The sequence below is a fragment of the Poromitra crassiceps genome, assembly GCF_964638095.1.
Source record: "Poromitra crassiceps genome assembly, chromosome: 4".
Classification (NCBI taxonomy): Eukaryota; Metazoa; Chordata; class Actinopteri; order Beryciformes; family Melamphaidae; genus Poromitra; species Poromitra crassiceps.
Genome location: NC_139626.1, coordinates 42,351,752 through 42,370,015, shown reverse-complemented (window position 1 = coordinate 42,370,015; position 18,264 = coordinate 42,351,752). Strand labels below are relative to the sequence as shown.

The 18,264-nt window shown below is 44.2% G+C and overlaps 1 protein-coding gene across 1 annotated transcript; it reads right to left on the bottom strand.

Annotated features, from left to right (window-relative positions):
- Positions 1–2,830: 2,830 nt before the first annotated feature.
- On the bottom strand, positions 2,831–16,256 carry lcorl (ligand dependent nuclear receptor corepressor-like; the record flags this gene model as incomplete). Its single annotated transcript, XM_083635925.1, has 7 exons — positions 16,149–16,256; positions 14,881–14,946; positions 14,443–14,531; positions 12,036–12,162; positions 11,285–11,506; positions 7,197–7,275; positions 2,831–3,917 (listed from the first exon to the last, which is right to left on the bottom strand). The coding sequence occupies exons 1-7, from the start codon at positions 16,246–16,248 to the stop codon at positions 2,831–2,833; spliced, it is 1,770 nt and encodes a 589-aa protein (XP_083492051.1). The 5' UTR covers positions 16,249–16,256.
- Between the last annotated feature and the right edge of the window lie 2,008 nt (positions 16,257–18,264).

The following is an 18,264-nucleotide window of genomic DNA, read 5'->3' as shown; positions in this document are numbered from 1 at the left end:
GTAATTGGGTTGTTAATTAACTGGCCTATTGATATAAATAGCAGATAACTCCCAGAGTAAAGACAACATGCTGGACTGTGCGGTAGCCCCAGAGACAGGCACTGGTGTACGGTTATGAGTAGAGACATTCAGTGTTTGTATAGTTGCCAATGTTACACAGTTCAAATGCCATTGAATCGGAAAAAAGCTAAAAAAGAAAAGAAAAAAAACACACACACAAAGAAAAGCTTTCCTGCTAGCTAGCTAACTACAAAGAACATACATGTAGATTAACAACGAGGACAAGTACAGCTAAGAACATGGCATATCTCCTGCAAATGCCACAGGGCAGAGTTCTTTTCTTTTTTTTTTCCTTTCATACTCAGTCAAATTACTGACTGTATAATAGTTTTGACTGTTTAAGGGTTGTTGTCGATGGTGCTGAGGAGTGGTGACTTTACACATAGGTGGTGTTCCTTGAGAGAGAGAGAGCTCATACTGTAAGTGTTCCTTGAGTAAGAAAGAGCTAATACCCCAGCATATTCAGTATACAGTCATTACAATACGGAGGCTTAGATGTGAAACCAGAGACATTGGGCTATTAGGCAGGCAATACGTTAAGTTCAGAGAGGTATATGTGGCAACGAGGTTAGAGACAGGCAGCCTGACATCATCACAGCAAGATCAACTGAAGCAGCTTTGTGTGGGGAACCCTGAACTGCTGCTTTGGTAGTAGCACTGTTAATGGAATAGGCCCATCTGAGTCAGAAATGAGTGCAGACACAACTTTTAGTATTTTCCCAGACATAGACAAGGTAGCCTGTTAGCCTTAGCATTTTCCCAGACATAGACAAGGTAACCTGTTAGCCTTAACATTTCCCCAGACATAGACAAGGTAACCTGTTAGCCTTAGCATTTTCCCAGACATAGACAAGGTAACCTGTTAGCCTTAATATTTCCCCAGACATAGACAAGGTAACCTGTTAGCCTTAATATTTCCCCAGACATAGACAAGGTAGCCTGTTAGCCTTAACATTTTCCCAGACATAGACAAGGTAGCCTGTTAGCTTTAACATTTCCCCAGACATAGACAAGGTAGCCTGTTAGCCTTAACATTTCCCCAGACATAGACAAGGTAACCTGTTAGCCTTAACATTTCCCCAGACATAGACAAGGTAGCCTGTTAGCTTTAGGCATTTCCCCAGACATAGACAAGGTAGCCAGTTAGCTTTAGGCATTTCCCCAGACATAGACAAGGTAGCCTGTTAGCTTTAGGCATTTCCCCAGACATAGACAAGGTAGCCAGTTAGCCTCGCATTGACTCAAATCATTTTCATACTTCCAACTTTACGCCAAAATCACATACAGTAACCTCCAGTAGCCTACACGATCACTTATCGATAGCATTTAACCCTATCCATAACCAAAATGTTATGTTATACCTGTCTTAGGCTTCACACCTTTACATTGTATGTGACCATGGAATCACATTAATTACGTTCATTGAAATAACCTTGTGAGTTCTAGCTACGTTTCTTTGTGCATGGGAAACGGTCCCATAAAGTAGAGTTGTAAGCAGCAATCATGTATGAGGTTGACAGTAATACAGCTACAGTAGCAGTTAGTAAATATCCATCTGTGATAAAAAAAAAAAAAACAAGAAGCTTTTACAAACAATACACATACACAATAACATACCATTCCCAAGCTTATCAGTGCACATTTTTCACACATGCTGCACAGTTGCATTCCAACACTACACCCAATACAATGTTCAGAATAGCTTTCACAAATATAGAGGGGGAAAATGTGGACACAAAATGGCTTTCTGAAACTAATCTCTTTCAAACAAAATCTCCAACTGTAGCCACCAGAGCAGTTTACACTGTTAAAACTGAATCCATCTCCCTGTTGATAGAAGTGTCCGATAATAGCAATGAGTTTATAATCTGTTATAATGGCTAAGTCACTTCATTAGCCTGGGCAAAGCTACCCAGAGAGAAAGAGAAAGCTGCAAATGACAATCATCAACGCTCCAGTAAGAAGGAGCTATAAGAAGTAATCAAACCTGAATAACCTAACAGCCAGAGAATATGAAAGTCACACTTCAATTCTTAGCTCTGAGGATTCTGTAACTGTGTTTCTCACCTTTGATCCTAGGGACCCAATTGGACAATAGATTTAGGCGGTGTCTCATCATAGACGCTGGGGGGCGTGGTCAGGGTGGGGGAAATCCTCCCGTTCTTCCCAGCCAGCATAGTTAGCATTTAGCTGCTAGCCCAGCCCAGGCAGACAGGATCGGGGATTCAACCACCGCAGTAAACGCACATCTGAACAGAGGTCTATCGTACCTGCTGTCGAATCCCCAATCATGTAGTGTAGAGCAGCCGGAGCACCTTCCACTGGTGAGTCAGCCCACTGAGATATATGGAGGGTTCTCCCCCCCAACCATCTAGTCTCGCGCACCAGCTGTAGTAGCATGGGCGTTCCCACACAGACACGACTGTATCTATGGTCAGTGTTAGATTCATTCTTCCAAGCAACACGAGTCTGACTTTTGAGAACCAAAAACACATTGAAAAAAACCCAGAGCCCATCATTACCTGGAGGCCTTTACGTTATGTTTTGTTTTACGTTACTGACTGAAATGTAATCAAAGCCCAGGACCAAGACTGAGAAACACAGCTGAAAGTATGACTATCAAATTACAGACACATAGTTAAAGACCTGAATAGCAATCATCTATTTCTTTAAAGGCATGTGTTGTGTTTTAAACAAGTGTCTCCAGAAAACATTGATCCTGTGAGGTGATGAGTTCAAGTGTTGAGGAGATCTAGAGGCGTTTCGTGGTCTAGAACTCCTTCGCGGCAGCAGCTGAGTCGATAGTCCCTGAGTTAGTGGCACCAGTCGTGGTACCAGAACCAGACGAGGTGGATGAACAAGAGTGGGCGGATTTCTTCTTCGGCGGGTTTTTGAGTGTTCCCGAGCGCTCTTTGACTTTGTACTCCAGTGTGCTGTGGGGCACCCCGTAGACCCCCTGGGCCTTGGACACGCTCATGCGACCCCCCATCACCATGGTGATGGCCTCCTCCAGCAGGTCGTGGTCATACTGGCGGTACCTGCCGCGCTTCTTCCTCGGCTGTTTGTCCTTGTCCCGGCGGTCCGCCCCCTCCTCAGAATCATCCAGCGAGGACCCGCGTTGGCCCAGGCGATGAGGTGAATGGTTGGCCGCGCCCATGCAGGCATCTGGTAAGAAAGGAGGTCTGAGTTTGAAGAGAGACGAGGGTCTAGCAGCAGCGGCGGCGGCAGCGGCGGCGGGCGTCACAGGATTTGGAGGAGCCTCTGTTGAGGAGGTGTGGTGGTGATGCAGGGTTTCGGCCACACTGTAACTCTCAGCTAGGCTTGACCTGTTGTGGTCAGACATGGACCGGACCTGAGGGATGCGCAGGGCAGCGGGGGGCTCCGTGCTGGGGGTGGGGCTTGATGGGGACTGGAGAGCATCCCTGAGCTGGGGGAAAGAGAGAGAGGCGGTCTTGTGTAGACCACTCGGCTGATGAAAGGACAGGGAGGCCGAAGGGAAACGAACGTCTCCGTTTTCCTCTACGGCGCCGCCGATTTCGGCCCGCTCGGCCCACGCCGCCACCTTCTGGAGGACCAGACGAGCCTCCCCGCCCAGCATGGACGACATCACGCCGTACGAGGTCACGTCCTCCCTGAAATCTCCACTTCCTGGCACAAGGTGGCGGAGCAGCCCCAGCCTCCCCTCGTCCCAGCCCTCCAGGCCTTGCCTCAGGGTGTGAAGGGGTATCCCGTAAAGCAGCGCGGCCCGCTCTTCCTGCAGCCTCCCTGAGCGCACGTCCTTCAAGGCCTTGGACAGCAGCCCCTCGGACAGCTCCCAGCTCCTCTCAACGTACTCCTCCTTCTGCCCGCGCTGCCTCCTAGGGATGGGAGGACCAAACAGCAGGGTCAGGATGGAGGTGATGGAGGGGGGTTTGGTTTTGGCACAGGGGGAAGAGAGGGGGCAGAGCGAGGGGGGTCCACTCCTTTATGCCTTGTGTTGGTAACATCACTGCGTCTCTTTATGTCTCATGTGTGTTTTTCAGTCTGTTTCTGGACCCTCATTCACACACACGCTGCTGTGTGTTTCATGCACACACATTGTGATATTCTTCAGTGAGGGTCCTACGTGCTTGAGGGCTGAGTAATCAGACTCATTACAGGATCAGTAAAAAAAAATCGTTGTGAGGTACTCCAATGTTCTCCTGTACAGTCCTGCGCTGCTGGCAAATGTTGCATTACTGTGCCGTTGTTGTGACGTTACCGCTCAAGAGATAAAAGAGTCAACCCCATAGGATCAAAACACCAGACACAAGCTCGACCAATCACAGAATGATTGACTGGAACATGAAATAATAAATAAATAAATAAATAAATAAATAAATAAATAAATAAATAAATAAATAAATAAATAAATAAATAAATAAATAAATAAATAAATAAATAAATACTTGGTCAACCCAGTATGCATATTATCATTCAAGCCTGAGAGGTGTTAATCAGTTGGCTTAAATCCAAGCAGCACTCATAAAGATGACTGTTGTGCAACACAAGACAATACAGATGCTAACCATTCAACCTTAGCCATACCCCAGGCATGGGTTTTTCCACACTAGTAATGATGATAGGGTTTCCTTGTGCAATTTCTGTCCACGTCCTGTGTTCCCCTACTGTTTTCCAATCAATTATCAATTATTGACTCATCATTCAAATAATAATAATAATAAACTATGGCAGAACATACTAAAGAAAGTGTTTTTCCTCAATGAAATCTCATGGTGATAAGACAGCTTTAAGCCCAGCTGAAACGGCATTGTGAGAGTATCTTCCGTGTACACCGGGCATGTTTAAATAACTGTGTTCCAACACAATATCATGTAAATCCAGGTTACAGCGGCTGGCTGGCTCACTACACCCAAGCGGTGCGCGGTTCCCCCCAGCTGGGTAGAGAGCTGCCGCTAGCCAGGAAAGAGCCATGAGCCAAGGCCGCTGCATCGTGAATAGCGATATTCTTGGAATGCGAGTTATGATGGTGAGCCAAATCAGCCAATAAGCCTATTCATCTACATTAACCAAAGATATTGACACTTTGTATTTTTTTTGCATACTTATTTGCGCATATATTAACATTTCTGGTGGGCTGAGAATCGTGTCTGCCTCCATGTTTTCTTTTGATTTCTAAGGCAGCTGAGTTTTCTCTGTCTCATAAAAATAGTTAAATTGCGCCCCCTGGTTGGTAAGACGTCTCATGGCTGCCATGTATTGAAATTCATTCATTCACTGTCTATTTGAGAACGACGTTAGATTGATCAAATTCCACATTGATCTACAAAATACTTAACGATCAATTATCGATCATTGATTATTCATGCCCATCCCTAGTCACACACAAAAAAGTCCCCAATTTAAAGTCCCATAATTATTATTTTTTGGTCATCACCTACTTTATATGATTGTGGCTGTTTTGTAGCTGATCCTGTCCCTGTCGCTTGGAAATCCATGTGATAGACGGAGCCAAATTCACTTTCACTACCAGTTTGAAATAACAAATCCATGTGATAGATGGAGCCAACTTCACTTTCACTGAAACCGCTTCCGCTATCCATCAACAACAATATGACTTCGTCGGATTTTCCCCAAAATAAAAGCCATTCTACACAAGTCTAAAGCACACAGAAGAAATGACCATCAAATTACTCCAAAAAGCATAATCCAAATGTTTTGAAGTCAAATGATTGTTTTTTTAGAGTCCAACATTTACCTCAGTATCTCCTAGATTTTCCTCACTCACTAAGCTCTGGTCACCCTACAGCGGTTTGGTGGAAGAGTCTGCCTTCGTGTGCTTCTCATAAGCGAGTTTTAAATTCGTAAATAGTCAATACAACTCGCGTTTTCCTAGTCAGAAATAATAAACTGCACCGTGAAACAAAAGTCATTTTCTTTTGGTGACTATTTTAGAAACCAAGTGTTACAGAGCTACTTTGCACAGCAATGGCAGAATGAAGAGGGGAACATTTAAATCCGTTTTGAAATAGACTTCAATAATTTAAATAATTGATAGCTTATAGGCTTGGGCGGTATTAAGGTATTTAGAAATCCCGACGACGGTATGATTTTCAATACTGTCAAAAGCGTTTTTGTTCAGCCAAAATAGTCACAAGTGTCCTTGCCTGTGCTGAGCTTAGCATAAATTAGTTTAGTAAATTAGTATTTTGATTCGCCATTTGTGGGCTACTTTTTTTTTATACCTTATAGGCAAGCATATACATGTTACAATCAACACTATATTGTATCAGACCACTTTAAACTGAACATGTGATGTCACAGGCTTGCCCATTACATTCGTTCCATTCGTTTAATTGTCATTCTCCATTGAGCACTTGTCAACATCGTGCATGTAAATAAAGTCAACAACATTGTGCATGTAAATAAGGTTTTCTGAAAACTAGAAGTTGCCACTTTTTGAATATGAATTTATACAACAGGAACTTAAACAGAAGAATTATTCTGAGGTAGAAAATAGAAAAGAAACACTTAACACAATTTGCAGCACCCCCCCCCCCCCCGACCAATACGGTATACCAGGGTCTAATGTCAGAAGGATATGAAGGTATGAACGTATAGATGCCTAATAGCTTATTGATTAAAAGTTGTATATTTGCGGTAAAAAAAAAATCAACAGGGTGTGGATGCCATATCGGCATTATCATTCTACTTTGCTATTTGAATTCACTACTTCATTGGGTGGTTCAGCATTTAAAGGCATCATCTGCTTGCTACTGCTGTTATGCACAAAACCAACCGTCACATCTAGGAGACGAGGTCAATATTGGATTGATTTATTTTCTGTCCACAGTGCAAGTTTCGAGTTTGTGGTCATATGGTTTTTTTTACCCCTTTCGGAACTCTAAATAACCAGGACCCCACCACTTAAGTTCTTTTGGAGAAGGCTCATACGGAGCCCGAACGTGCCGTTTTCACGGGGATATACAAACCTGTGTTTCAGCCGATATGAGGGGGGCCGAGTCGATTATGAGCACATTTTAAATTGTGGGTGAACTAGTCCTTTGAAAGGCATGGCAAAAACATCCTGCCATCACGCTGGAATGTGAAGTCAATCAACAGAGCATTGCAAAGGCCGACAGTAGAAGAAGACTCACCCTGAAGCTTTGTGATTGGCTGATGGCGACGATGTTGCCGAGCAGGCGGAGTTCCTCTTGGAAAGGTCGAGCACACCGTCTGCCACAGGGACAAGGGATCACACTGGTTAGGGAGAGAGTCCTACCTGAAGAAGCTACATTTGCACGCGCACAGACACACCCGGCACTGGCAGACGATACATTTCTCTGGCCACAAGGTGGCTGCGCCGCTGCAATGCACGTTATTAAACTTACAACAGAACAGCTCTGGATGAGAGGCAAACACCAGCGGGCCTGAATATTACGAGCACAGAAGTAGGCGACTAAAGCAGACAGTATCACTATCAATATTGAATGGTGCAAAACAAGCAACGTTACAGTAGGGATGCCAGAGTGTGGACATTTTGCCACTGGTTAATAAACTCCTGACAACACACCGCTGTTACTGGTTCCATCGGACATTATACAAGAGAAGAAATTAATCTGCTCAATATCTGCTCCGCCCTTCTGTTTGAAGAGAATATGAGCTCCTCAGCTGTCCTGATAAGAGACACTGCGAGAAATAGGCCACGCCCATCACGGGGGAAATCGGTCCGTTCACTCCCATTCACCTTGAATTAAACATAGCTAAAAGCTGTTGTGTGGTGGGCTGCGCACACAACAAATGTAAAAAATCGCCAATTAAAGTTTTTTTGTACTCCTGAGCAAAACAAGGAAGCCATTGAGAATTGGCGAGAAGAAAATGTGGATTTAAGGAAGTAAGTTGGAGTGTTCATCTTCCGTATATACGATCTTTGTGTGCAACTACGTGACATAGGAGAACGCCAGCGCGTCTGATGCCATCTGTCTGACATTATACCAGCGTTATTTTCATTAAAGGACGGCTTTTCCGTGGGGGATATGAATATATATTAAATCTCACGCCCCTAAGGTTTTCGAATCCGTTGAAATTTTTGAAATTGGAGCTTCACTCCCAGAGATATCAAGCATCTCTCACATATTTTTTGGGCCAGCCGACGCGTTTCGCGTCATCTGGCCCAAGTCCGCCTTGCGGAAGTCGTGCACCTATGAACTACAACTGTTGTGAGCCATGGTCCCGCCTCTAGAGGTCCTCCACGCCCCTTCAGAGGTCTGAAGAAAAACAAAAAGGCAGCCATCTTTTTCGACCACCTAGCCTGCTGTAGCTAGGTTAGCTTTCCATAGCTCCTTGCAAAGAGACGATTTTCGGAAGCACGGACAGACACGTGACTGGCGGCATTGGAAAGCTCGTCAAATTTTACATCTAGTAGTAGGTGGGTTGAAGTAACGAAATCAACGCTGAGCAATGTACCCGTTTTTACACATTTTTACAGAAAATAGTTACAACATCAGATGCGCGTAACTCCTACGAAAATGCCTTAAAATGCATGAAAAATTTTTTATGAAGACATCTCCCGACATATATACTTCAGTTTAAATTTGGTGCAATTTGGAGGCGATTTATTTTCGATTTATTTCTTCTTCTCTCCATGTATTATTGTCGAAGCCTTCTTCTTCTTCTTCTTTGAGTTTTATGGCGGTTGGCAAACATATATGTGCATTACCGCCACCTACTGGAGTTTGATATCAGCCAAACGCCTGAGGGGTGGGCATGGAAACGAAGGCCACGCGAGCCCAGTGCATTGTGGGAAATGTAGTATTTCGAGTCCCCGCACCCGAACCTCCCCCCCACCACCCCACCCCCCCCCCCCCCCACACAGAGTGGATTTCTGGTGATATCTCAGGCTGTAAACAACCAATTTCAAAAATTTCAACGGATTTGAAAACCTTAGGGGCGTGAGATTTAATATATATTCATATCCCCCACGGAAAAGCCGGCCTTTAATTTAAACATGCCTAAAAGCTGTTGTGTGGTGGGCTGCACAGTCATAGTCATAGTATTTCACTTCAGGCCACTGTGTGGGATCGTTTATCCAGCATTGTTTGGGCAATGAAAAGGGACACTGCTCCAGGCCAACTCAGTTAATTTTCTCGATGTACCTTTCCCTCTCCGTTGGAGGAAGTGTACTGAAATAATCTTTGGCATTATCTAAAAAGAAAACTGTCCAAATCCCTGTAAAACCCTGCAAAACTATTTCTATCTGACGAGAGTTCCTCCGTTCGCCCCGGTTAGTTTTGCTAGCTGCTGTCCTCAGGCAGTGATTCCTTGTGTTTTCCCCCGTCTTGGGCGTGGCTTCTGAATGATGACGCGTTTTGCAGTGTCTCTATGGTCTTAAGTATTGATACCAGCTTTTGAAAAATCTAACATAGCACTGATTTCTCCCTCCCTATCATTGCTGGCATCGGTTGCTTCGGCAAGCTCAAAGTGTTCCGACAGGCTCAATTCATGTGTGTGGAATGTGTGTCTGTCTCAGCTCGTATTCTAATGCGAGTCTAAACAGCAATATCAGAAATATCGATTCGGAACCACTGCAAAATGTCAGTGATGACGGAAACATCACTTCCTTCCATTTATATCCCGGCAAGCAACCATCAGTCCAGTAGCATCGATAAATATGGAAGAAACTATGTCACAAGAACAGCTTCTTCCCAACTGCCATCAGCCTCATCAACAACAAGGCTCGAAAGCCCCCACTACTAAGTACCCCCCCCCCACACACACACTTTTTCACTGCAAAAAGCGTGGATGTGGGCCAACATGACTGTCTTTCAGAGGCTGTACTGGGCTCATTTTTAAAGCTAGAGTTCAGATAAGAGGATCATAGAAACTAGAAGAGCCATTTGGTACCAACCATGTCATGCTAGCTTGTCGGAAAGGGGGCTAACTAACGCTCCAAAGTAACATTTCGGCAAGGGAAAAACAGGCATGGCCATTTTCATTTGACCTCTCACCTCAAGATATGGGAATAAGAATGGGTTCTATGGGTACCCCACAAGTCTCCCCTTTACAGACGGGCCCACCTTATGCTAGTAATCTCATGCAAAAACAAAAACATGAAAAATAAAGATTATGCCATTTTTGCATGCAGTATACTTGTGTTATTTTCGCCTATTCTATTTGAATATCTTTGTAATTATACTGGAGTCCCTAAAGCAGGGGTCTCAAACTCAAATAACCTGGGGGCCACTGATTGTCCAGTCTTGTCACAAGGGGGCCACTTCATGTATTAAAAAAAAAAGAGAGAAATATTCGAATTCTCAACATTAACAATTTAATCATTTATTTGAGGGACAATCTATTTTTTACATTAACAATTTATTTGTTTATTTGAGGGACTTTGTTTTCTTTTTTTAGGGACAATGCACATTACTAAATTAGGCAGTGTTAATTTTCAACTGTCGCTTGGAACTCCAGCTAGAATTAGAACTGATCATAAATGTCACTTGACAGCTCAGTAATCCGCTCTGCCACTGTGTTGGCTGAAAGGCTGATGTTTCTTAAGTTACTTTTTTTTTTCTGGACAGACGATATTTGCAACCTGCAGCTTGCAGTCTTTTAGAAACGTCAACGGCTTCCCCGCTTTGGCGATCATCTCACTCACCACGTAACTTACTTCAACTGCTGCACCAGCCTCCTTTCTCCCTTCTGGAAGAGATGATGTATTGACAGCTCTTTCTTTAGCTGTGCAGCAGGTTTGTCCCTCTCATCTCCCCGGTACGTAGCATAGGCTACTGCTCTGCATGTTTAGTTGAATAATGTCGCTTCAGGTTTATTATTTTAGTACAGCGATTTTCTCTTTGCAAATGAGGCAGGTGGCATTCCCTTTGAACTCGACGAAAAAATAATCACTCGGCTGCCGTAAACCGTTTCGTTTCACTTCTGCGTCTTTCCGTCCCGGGGGTTGAGACTCCTCCATAAACAACAAGATAGCAATCGCTGATTCACTCGGCTTTGGTCTCATCTGTTGTTATAGGTAAGATGTGAGGCATCACTATTAAAATTGAGACTGTTTCATAACAAGTGAAAATGTTGCTCGTAGTTGCTTTAACACTATCAGCACAATAGCTACAAAATTGTGTACCTCATCAAGTGGCGATTAAGACTTTTTAAGGGCCTTCATTTTCCATAAATTGATTTCTCAACTCTCAATACTTTTCAAGAACCAGCGGAACAGCGATGACTTCCTTACCTGGCTGAGGTTCCATGTCTTTCTCTTCACTGCGGCTCACTGTGAGGTCCAGAGGGGCATCCGACATGTCCGACAGAGGTGAGGAGGGGCCGCTGGTGAGGCCATTGGTGGTGGTGTGGAGGTGGCTCTTGGAGGCGTACTCCATGGCAAACTGATGGATCATCTTCCTCATCAGCTCCTGGGCAACCAGAGGGATGTTGGAGTCGCAGCCCAAGGTCACATCTAGTAAAGAAGAGACAATGCAGGACACAATAAAGCTGGGTGGATTTCCTCTTAGTAACACAATAAACATAATGGAATCCAAAATTAGGGCTGGGCAAATTTTTTTTTTTAATCTTAATTTGAATGATCGGATATCGATTCATTAATCCGAGATCGATCTTAATAACGTGACATCACACACACACTCTTTCCCATCTTCCGCAGTCATGCCCTTAAGGAGCGGACTGCAGTAGTTAACGAGCATTACCGGTAATTAGCAGTTTTTTCCTGCCTTTGCCACAGTGAAAACATGTCCAGAGACAATGATATGGACTGTCTCTAACCTTGATGTGTGTGAATGACAAACGTAAGCTGTGACAACTATGTTGTGAATAATTCTGCCGGAATAGACCTTCTAACTTACCGGTACATATTCTACCTCATTCTGTTACTTTGTTCGTATTAACCTTAGGCAAAAATACCAGTCTACAGTCAGCTAGTAATGTTATCCAAAATCTGCTTTTTGGTAAGCCCATATGGAGTAACTCACCTTTCTTGTGGAACACCGCTTGGAGAAACCTGTGAGCCGATTGGCTGCTCTCAGAGAGGGTTGGTGCCGGACAGGGAGAGTAATCAGAGGGGGAGGAGAGGGGGGAGGCGGCTGCGGGTATTTGGTCCTACAAGGAATATAAAAACACAGAATAACATGACTTTACTGATTGCACTATCAGAACGTTTATCTTTCCAATCACTGTCATATCAGTGCTAGGGGCTGCGTGGTTAATCAAGTTAAAACTGAAGGTATCTTTTGAACATGTGCAATATGCAAACAACATGTAGCTGCAATTACTTGTAATGATTTTGTTTCACACAACCGACGTGTTCGCCTGGTCTAAGTTTGTTGGAGAATCCCACTCTGCAGTGACACGGCGCAGCCATCAAACCTGATGTTGACCAATGAGAGGACGCCTTACCAGCTGCTAACCAATCCAAAGCGATAGAGGGAGTGTATAACAGTCTGAGTTACAGTATGGCTGTCACTTTTTGAATTCAAGTTTTGAGTGTGACGGTGTGTTGTGTTGAAATTCAAAGATGGAGCCTGGTTATTAAATGGGTAGTATTTCCGTTTGGGGTTTTTTCTGTCCATGATTAAAACGATCACTCCCCTAAAAAGTAACTTTTAGGTGGCATTATTACACTGCAAGTCGACGCACCGTCAAATGTTAGCATCTGTATATCACTCTGGGTTTATCACTCTGGGTTTATCACTCCTGTATATCACTCTGGGTTTATCACTCTGGGTTACTGCTATTCCTGCTGCATCACTTCAAAATGGGAGAAATTAGTGTGCTGCTGAAAGAATAATCTCAACACACCGTTAGAACCACCGTGTGGTGAAGGCATCTTGGATTTTACAAAACCCAACAACAACAGAGGCATCTACTGTTAGCTTATCAGCAGAGTAAGGCCAAACGGCACCATAAGCCTCGTCTCCCTTAAGTTTTCCCACCACCGGTGGGCGGTGTCCTTGGGACTCTTGCCAGAAGCTCGTAAAACAGGCCATAACTGATAGGATGACGCTATTCATATGCAGATATGCAGTCCATCTGCGTTATTGAGGGAGTGGGGATTAAAGAATCTATTGGAAGAGATATCAAATTCCAAGTCGGAACAGAGTCTCCAAAAACATAGTAAAGCTGAATGACACTACTTGTGATAAGGTATTGAGGGATAAAAAAAAAACGGCCTTGTTTCAATAGATGCCTATGTGACGCGGTCACAGCTCCTTATAGGTCAGAACCCTGGGGGCCCATCGACTGTTTTGTGCTGCGAGGGAGCCACACAGTGCATCGCGCAACAGACCGCATCGCCAGCATATCACATGAGTCCACCATCTCCCCTGGGTAATCACCACTGTCGTCACCAACAATGACCTTACCTACGTGAAGGCTGCACATTGCGGATGCCTCGTCATTGTGCCTGCCTGGTTCTGGCCTCATACAGTAGATACATTGAATCTGACAGTATGGCTCTTGACACACACCAAGCACTGCTGAGTGGCTCTATGGTTGAGGAACTGAGACACACACTTTAAGGAAATGACGACCACATAATGCGTTTCTGAACAAGTCTGCAAAAAAACATTTTTTTCTCCCATTTATTTTCAATGGTTTGGTCACTTCTCATGTGAGCTTTTGCACCTCACATTTTTTTGGAAAACCATAAAAAGCACATTGGCATTTCAAATTCAACACCAGAGCGTGCCTTAATAGCATAGAAAACTGAACTTTTAGAAAGGGCTTTATTGTGTTTATTACAGATACTGCTAATGAAAATATTTTGAGATATTCACGGCCATTTTTGTTATCCATTTCATGTTCATCATGCCGTGACAGCTTTATTTTAGGTGCTTGGGAAGAAGCACCTCAGCAAGAGTGGGGTTTATGTGTTCGTCCGTGCTGGCAGTCTGTGGGCATCTGAGGATGGACACACAGGATTATGTCCAATGGGACACGGCATGGCTTTGAGATGGGATACTTACTGTTGCTTTATGCCTCTCAATAATGCATAAGCCTGAGCAGCTGTTGTATAACAGCTGTTCTTCAGCCAATTATGTTTGAAAATGACAAGTGGTCATGGAATTCATCCTAATGATAGTGTATTTCCAGTACACCGGTGACCCATCCATCCTGTTATATGGCAATCACAATATGACCAAAAATAATGATTGTTGCCCATATTGTGCAGCTCTATTCAGTGTGCTTCACTCACTCAGCAATGTCATAACGTGCATTTGCATAGTTTTAAATGGTGTTAACGGTCTCATGTGCTGAACTTAACACTACCAGTGTAAAGAATGTTTGCAAAACACTGTCGTTATTAAAATTGCCAGAGCCAGACTGTTTTTTTTTACTTGGCTGGCCCGAAGGCAGCATTATCTTGACTCCGTAACTTACACTGAGTTTATCCAGGGGAAGGCTGCAGAACGAACAGTGAGAGCAGCTCGCTTCCACCGACCAGTCATCCACATCTTCGGGTTCACAGTCTGAAAGACACAATGACACACAAAGCAGGTGTAAATACGTTCAGGTGTGGTTACTTACGGGTCCAACGCTGGTTGGGTTATAGATCAAATAGCCTCCAACACGTGGGACACAATAAGAAATGTGAGACGCAACATTATGCTCCAGAGATTGCATCACTAGATATCACTTGCTACCTAGAAGGGAGCAGACTTTTTTACATGTCGTCACCCTTCCACAAAGTCAGACACACGTTACTGCGTAAATGCTACAGCCTCAAGCTGCAATCATTACACACGCAATTCAACAAAGAGAAAAGGGTCCCCACATACTGAGCACACACTCATGGACACATTGACAAAAACAACCTACCATCAAATATGTTGAGGTCTCTGAGCAGCATTGGGCCATAGATTCCTTCCAGAATGCTTTCAAACCCTGCAAAAACAATGAACAAACATGTCAATAGAGCCAGGTCTGCTCAAGGGTTTTCTTCCCCGTTAAAGGGGTATTTTTCTTTTTCCTTGCTGCCGTCACCAAGTGCATGCTCTTGTTGGAAAATGGTTTTGCCACATGACCTCTTGCAGTAAAATCGCCAGTGCATGCGAGAACTGTTTCAATTGTTGGGTTTAAAATAAAGAGCCCGGTCTTCTACCTGCTCCAATTGTAAAGCGCCTTGAGGCAACTCTTGTTATCATTTCTGGCACTACATGTATCATATTTATGCACCAATTTTGTCCACTACCCCCCCCCCCCCCAAAAGCAAAGTGTATCAGGCTTGACAGGATGTAAAATAATGCGGAGTAATTTTCTTTTGACAGCTCACTGTCAATCTGTCAAAACAGCCCCCCTCCCCCCAACCAGCACCCAAAACAACTGTTGTCAACCTTAGACATAAGACGCATTGAACCTAGACTCAAATGCAGCAGAGTGGTTATAATCTGTTGGTAGCCTAAAACAATCAACTCTAAACATGGCTCCGCTGATTGACAGATCGTGATGTTGTGTTTAGTTTGATGTTACTTTGGTTTTTCGCGAGGCCACGAAGAAATCCAGCCAACTTTTAACTAACAAAACAACTGACCCTGAGCACAAAACGCGTTCAAAATAGAAATATGGTCACGTGTGCAACCGTTACCGAAGGCCGTTGACATAGCTAGAAGCTTTTCTCAAATTGCTGGCAACATTAGCCGATCTATCGTTACCATCCCCTCCCCCCAAATAACGTTGTTAATCTTAACTGGCTGGATAGCTCAGTTTTAGCATAGCCAACGTATGTCATCTGACGTTTAGCTACTAATATTAATTTCGATAATATCGCTAAATGGTTAGATAAGAAACAGGAGTTCATTCTCTCCCTCACTGTAGGGCAGGATCAAAAGCTAGCCTCGGTCAGCGGCTCGGGGGGGACAAAGAAAAGCATTGCTAGATACTAGCCAGCTAGCAAATGTTAGCCTGTCAGTTTAGCCGGCTACAGCTGGCAGTCTCCAGTGCCAGGCTACTAGCGTTAGCCTAGCTAAATTAGTTAGCTCACTTTAGCTTTAGCTAGCTAGAGGCGACTCGGTTGTTGCTGGACGAATTACTTTCAAGCCAGTGATTTATTCTTAAAATCGCGAGATAACACCGCAAATGGGTCTTACCAATGCAATGTATGAGTTTGTGCCGCCAAGAATCGAGTTCCCGCCTGAAACCTTTCCTTTCTGCCGTGCACTTTGAGCTGCGGCACTGTGCAGCCGCCATGACGTCCCCCTGCTCTCCCTCTCTCTGCTAAACGTCACCAGCAACAAGGAGAGAGGTAATATTTGCAGTCAACGTGCCATGACCCAGAGAACCGCCAGGGGGTGCTGTACAGTCAACGCCATGGTGCAGCCTACAGTGGAGATGGACGAGATACCACAGACTCTCCAGACAGCGGCTGCATGTAGGTTCATTCGCATTTGTTTATTCCCACTTTTTTTTTATCCCCACACAAAAAATCTCCCCAAACCTTTGGAGAGATGCTGTTTGTATATTTTGTTATGCTCATTTCGTTATCATCATCTTCATCTTTGTCCGCCCACTCTCTGCACATCCACTACTGCATTCCTGACCGTCCATCCTTCTGTGAGGCCCTCCAAAAGGTTTCTTCCATTTTCTCCTCTTTCCTGTGAGGTTTTTGTGGGAGTTTTTCATTGTTCTGTTGAGGGTCTATGGGTGGGAAGTGTCATTATTGTTTAGAAATGGGTGACGCCCTTTGAGGCAGGCTATGATTAAAGGCTAGACACATGAACTTGACGTGACCTACTGTACGTATGGGAGAAATGTAGGCTAGATTAGACGCAGGCAAACATGGGTAGACTGCATTCCTCAAGGTTTTTTGACAGAAATAGCTGGAAGAGGAGCAGATGGACCGACCATGGTTCACTGAATCGCCTTCCCTTGTCTGTTCCATTTAGCTAACGTTTCGAGATACATCTATGGACGTTTCAGCACTTGATGCACACTCCTCCCCCCCCCCCCCCCTCCCCCCCCCCCCCCCCACACACACACACACACACACAGTATTTTGTGATGAGTGTGTTGTGTATGACATATAGCACAGTTGTCAAGTCCAGGCTGAGGGATGTTGGTTAGGTTATAGGATAGGGCAGGTTCGGCTGTAGATTAGCTAGATTATTTGGCTGTTAGGTGGTTCTTCTTGTTCTGCTCTTTCTTCCCCTCTCTTCTCTTATGATTGTTTTTATGCTTTATATAAGTTGTTCAATTATGTTTATTGATTTTTCTTAGCTACATTTAGCTAGACACAGTATCTGTAAAGTCCTCTGAGACATGCTTGTGGTGGAATAGGGCTATATACAGTTTGTAGAGGGGCTTACATTATTTATCTTCTGATACCTGTATCTTGACGAGCAATTTTTGCTATAATTTATATCTGATGATGGTGTGGGCATTTCATGGGACAGTGCAATGTAGCTACATGGTTGTGCAGCAATATAGGGTTGAATGGCACTGCAAGCCCCCAATAGCAATGAATGACCTGTGACCCCTAGTGGGATAATCTGAGCAATGCAGCACGTGCGTGTGTAGTGTGTGTGTGTGTGTGTGTGTGTGTGTGTGTGTGTGTGTGTGTGTGTGTGTGTGTGTGTGTGTGTGTGTGTGTGTGTGTAGTGTGTGTGTGTGTGTGTGTGTGTGTGTGTGTGTGTGTGTGTGTGTGTGTGTGTGTGTGCGCGCACGTGCAGCTACAAAGAGTATGTGTGGGTGTTGTGTATTGCTGTGTGTTGATATACATCGACATCGCTTCAACCACAGGAGTCCATTTAAACTTAGGTCCCAGTTTGACTTGCAAGCAATTTAGTGAAACCAACTCTTTATCCCATGAACACAATGGACATAGATGTTTGTCCGTTCCAACATGTGTCAATGGTTCCAACTTAAAAGTGCTAATGAGCTTTATGACTTCAAATCATGAGTTCACATCTTGTTTTGTTATTGCTAGTGGAATACTCATGCAGTGTATCGAGTGTAAATGTTGCATTTTCTCTCCTACTTTGAGTTCTGTATTCAACCACATGGGGGCAGCAGAGCACTTCGAAACACATTCATTAGTTTGAGTCCTGCTGGTGAACATTGGAGAAGGAGGAGAAGTCACTTGATGACATCTGCAGGAGGGAAAGCGGCCTCGCTACACCAATGCAGCAGAACTTATGCTTATGTGACTTCTGTGTAGCCTGGTGACAGTTGAATGACACAGGACACAGAACTATATTTGGGGACCTT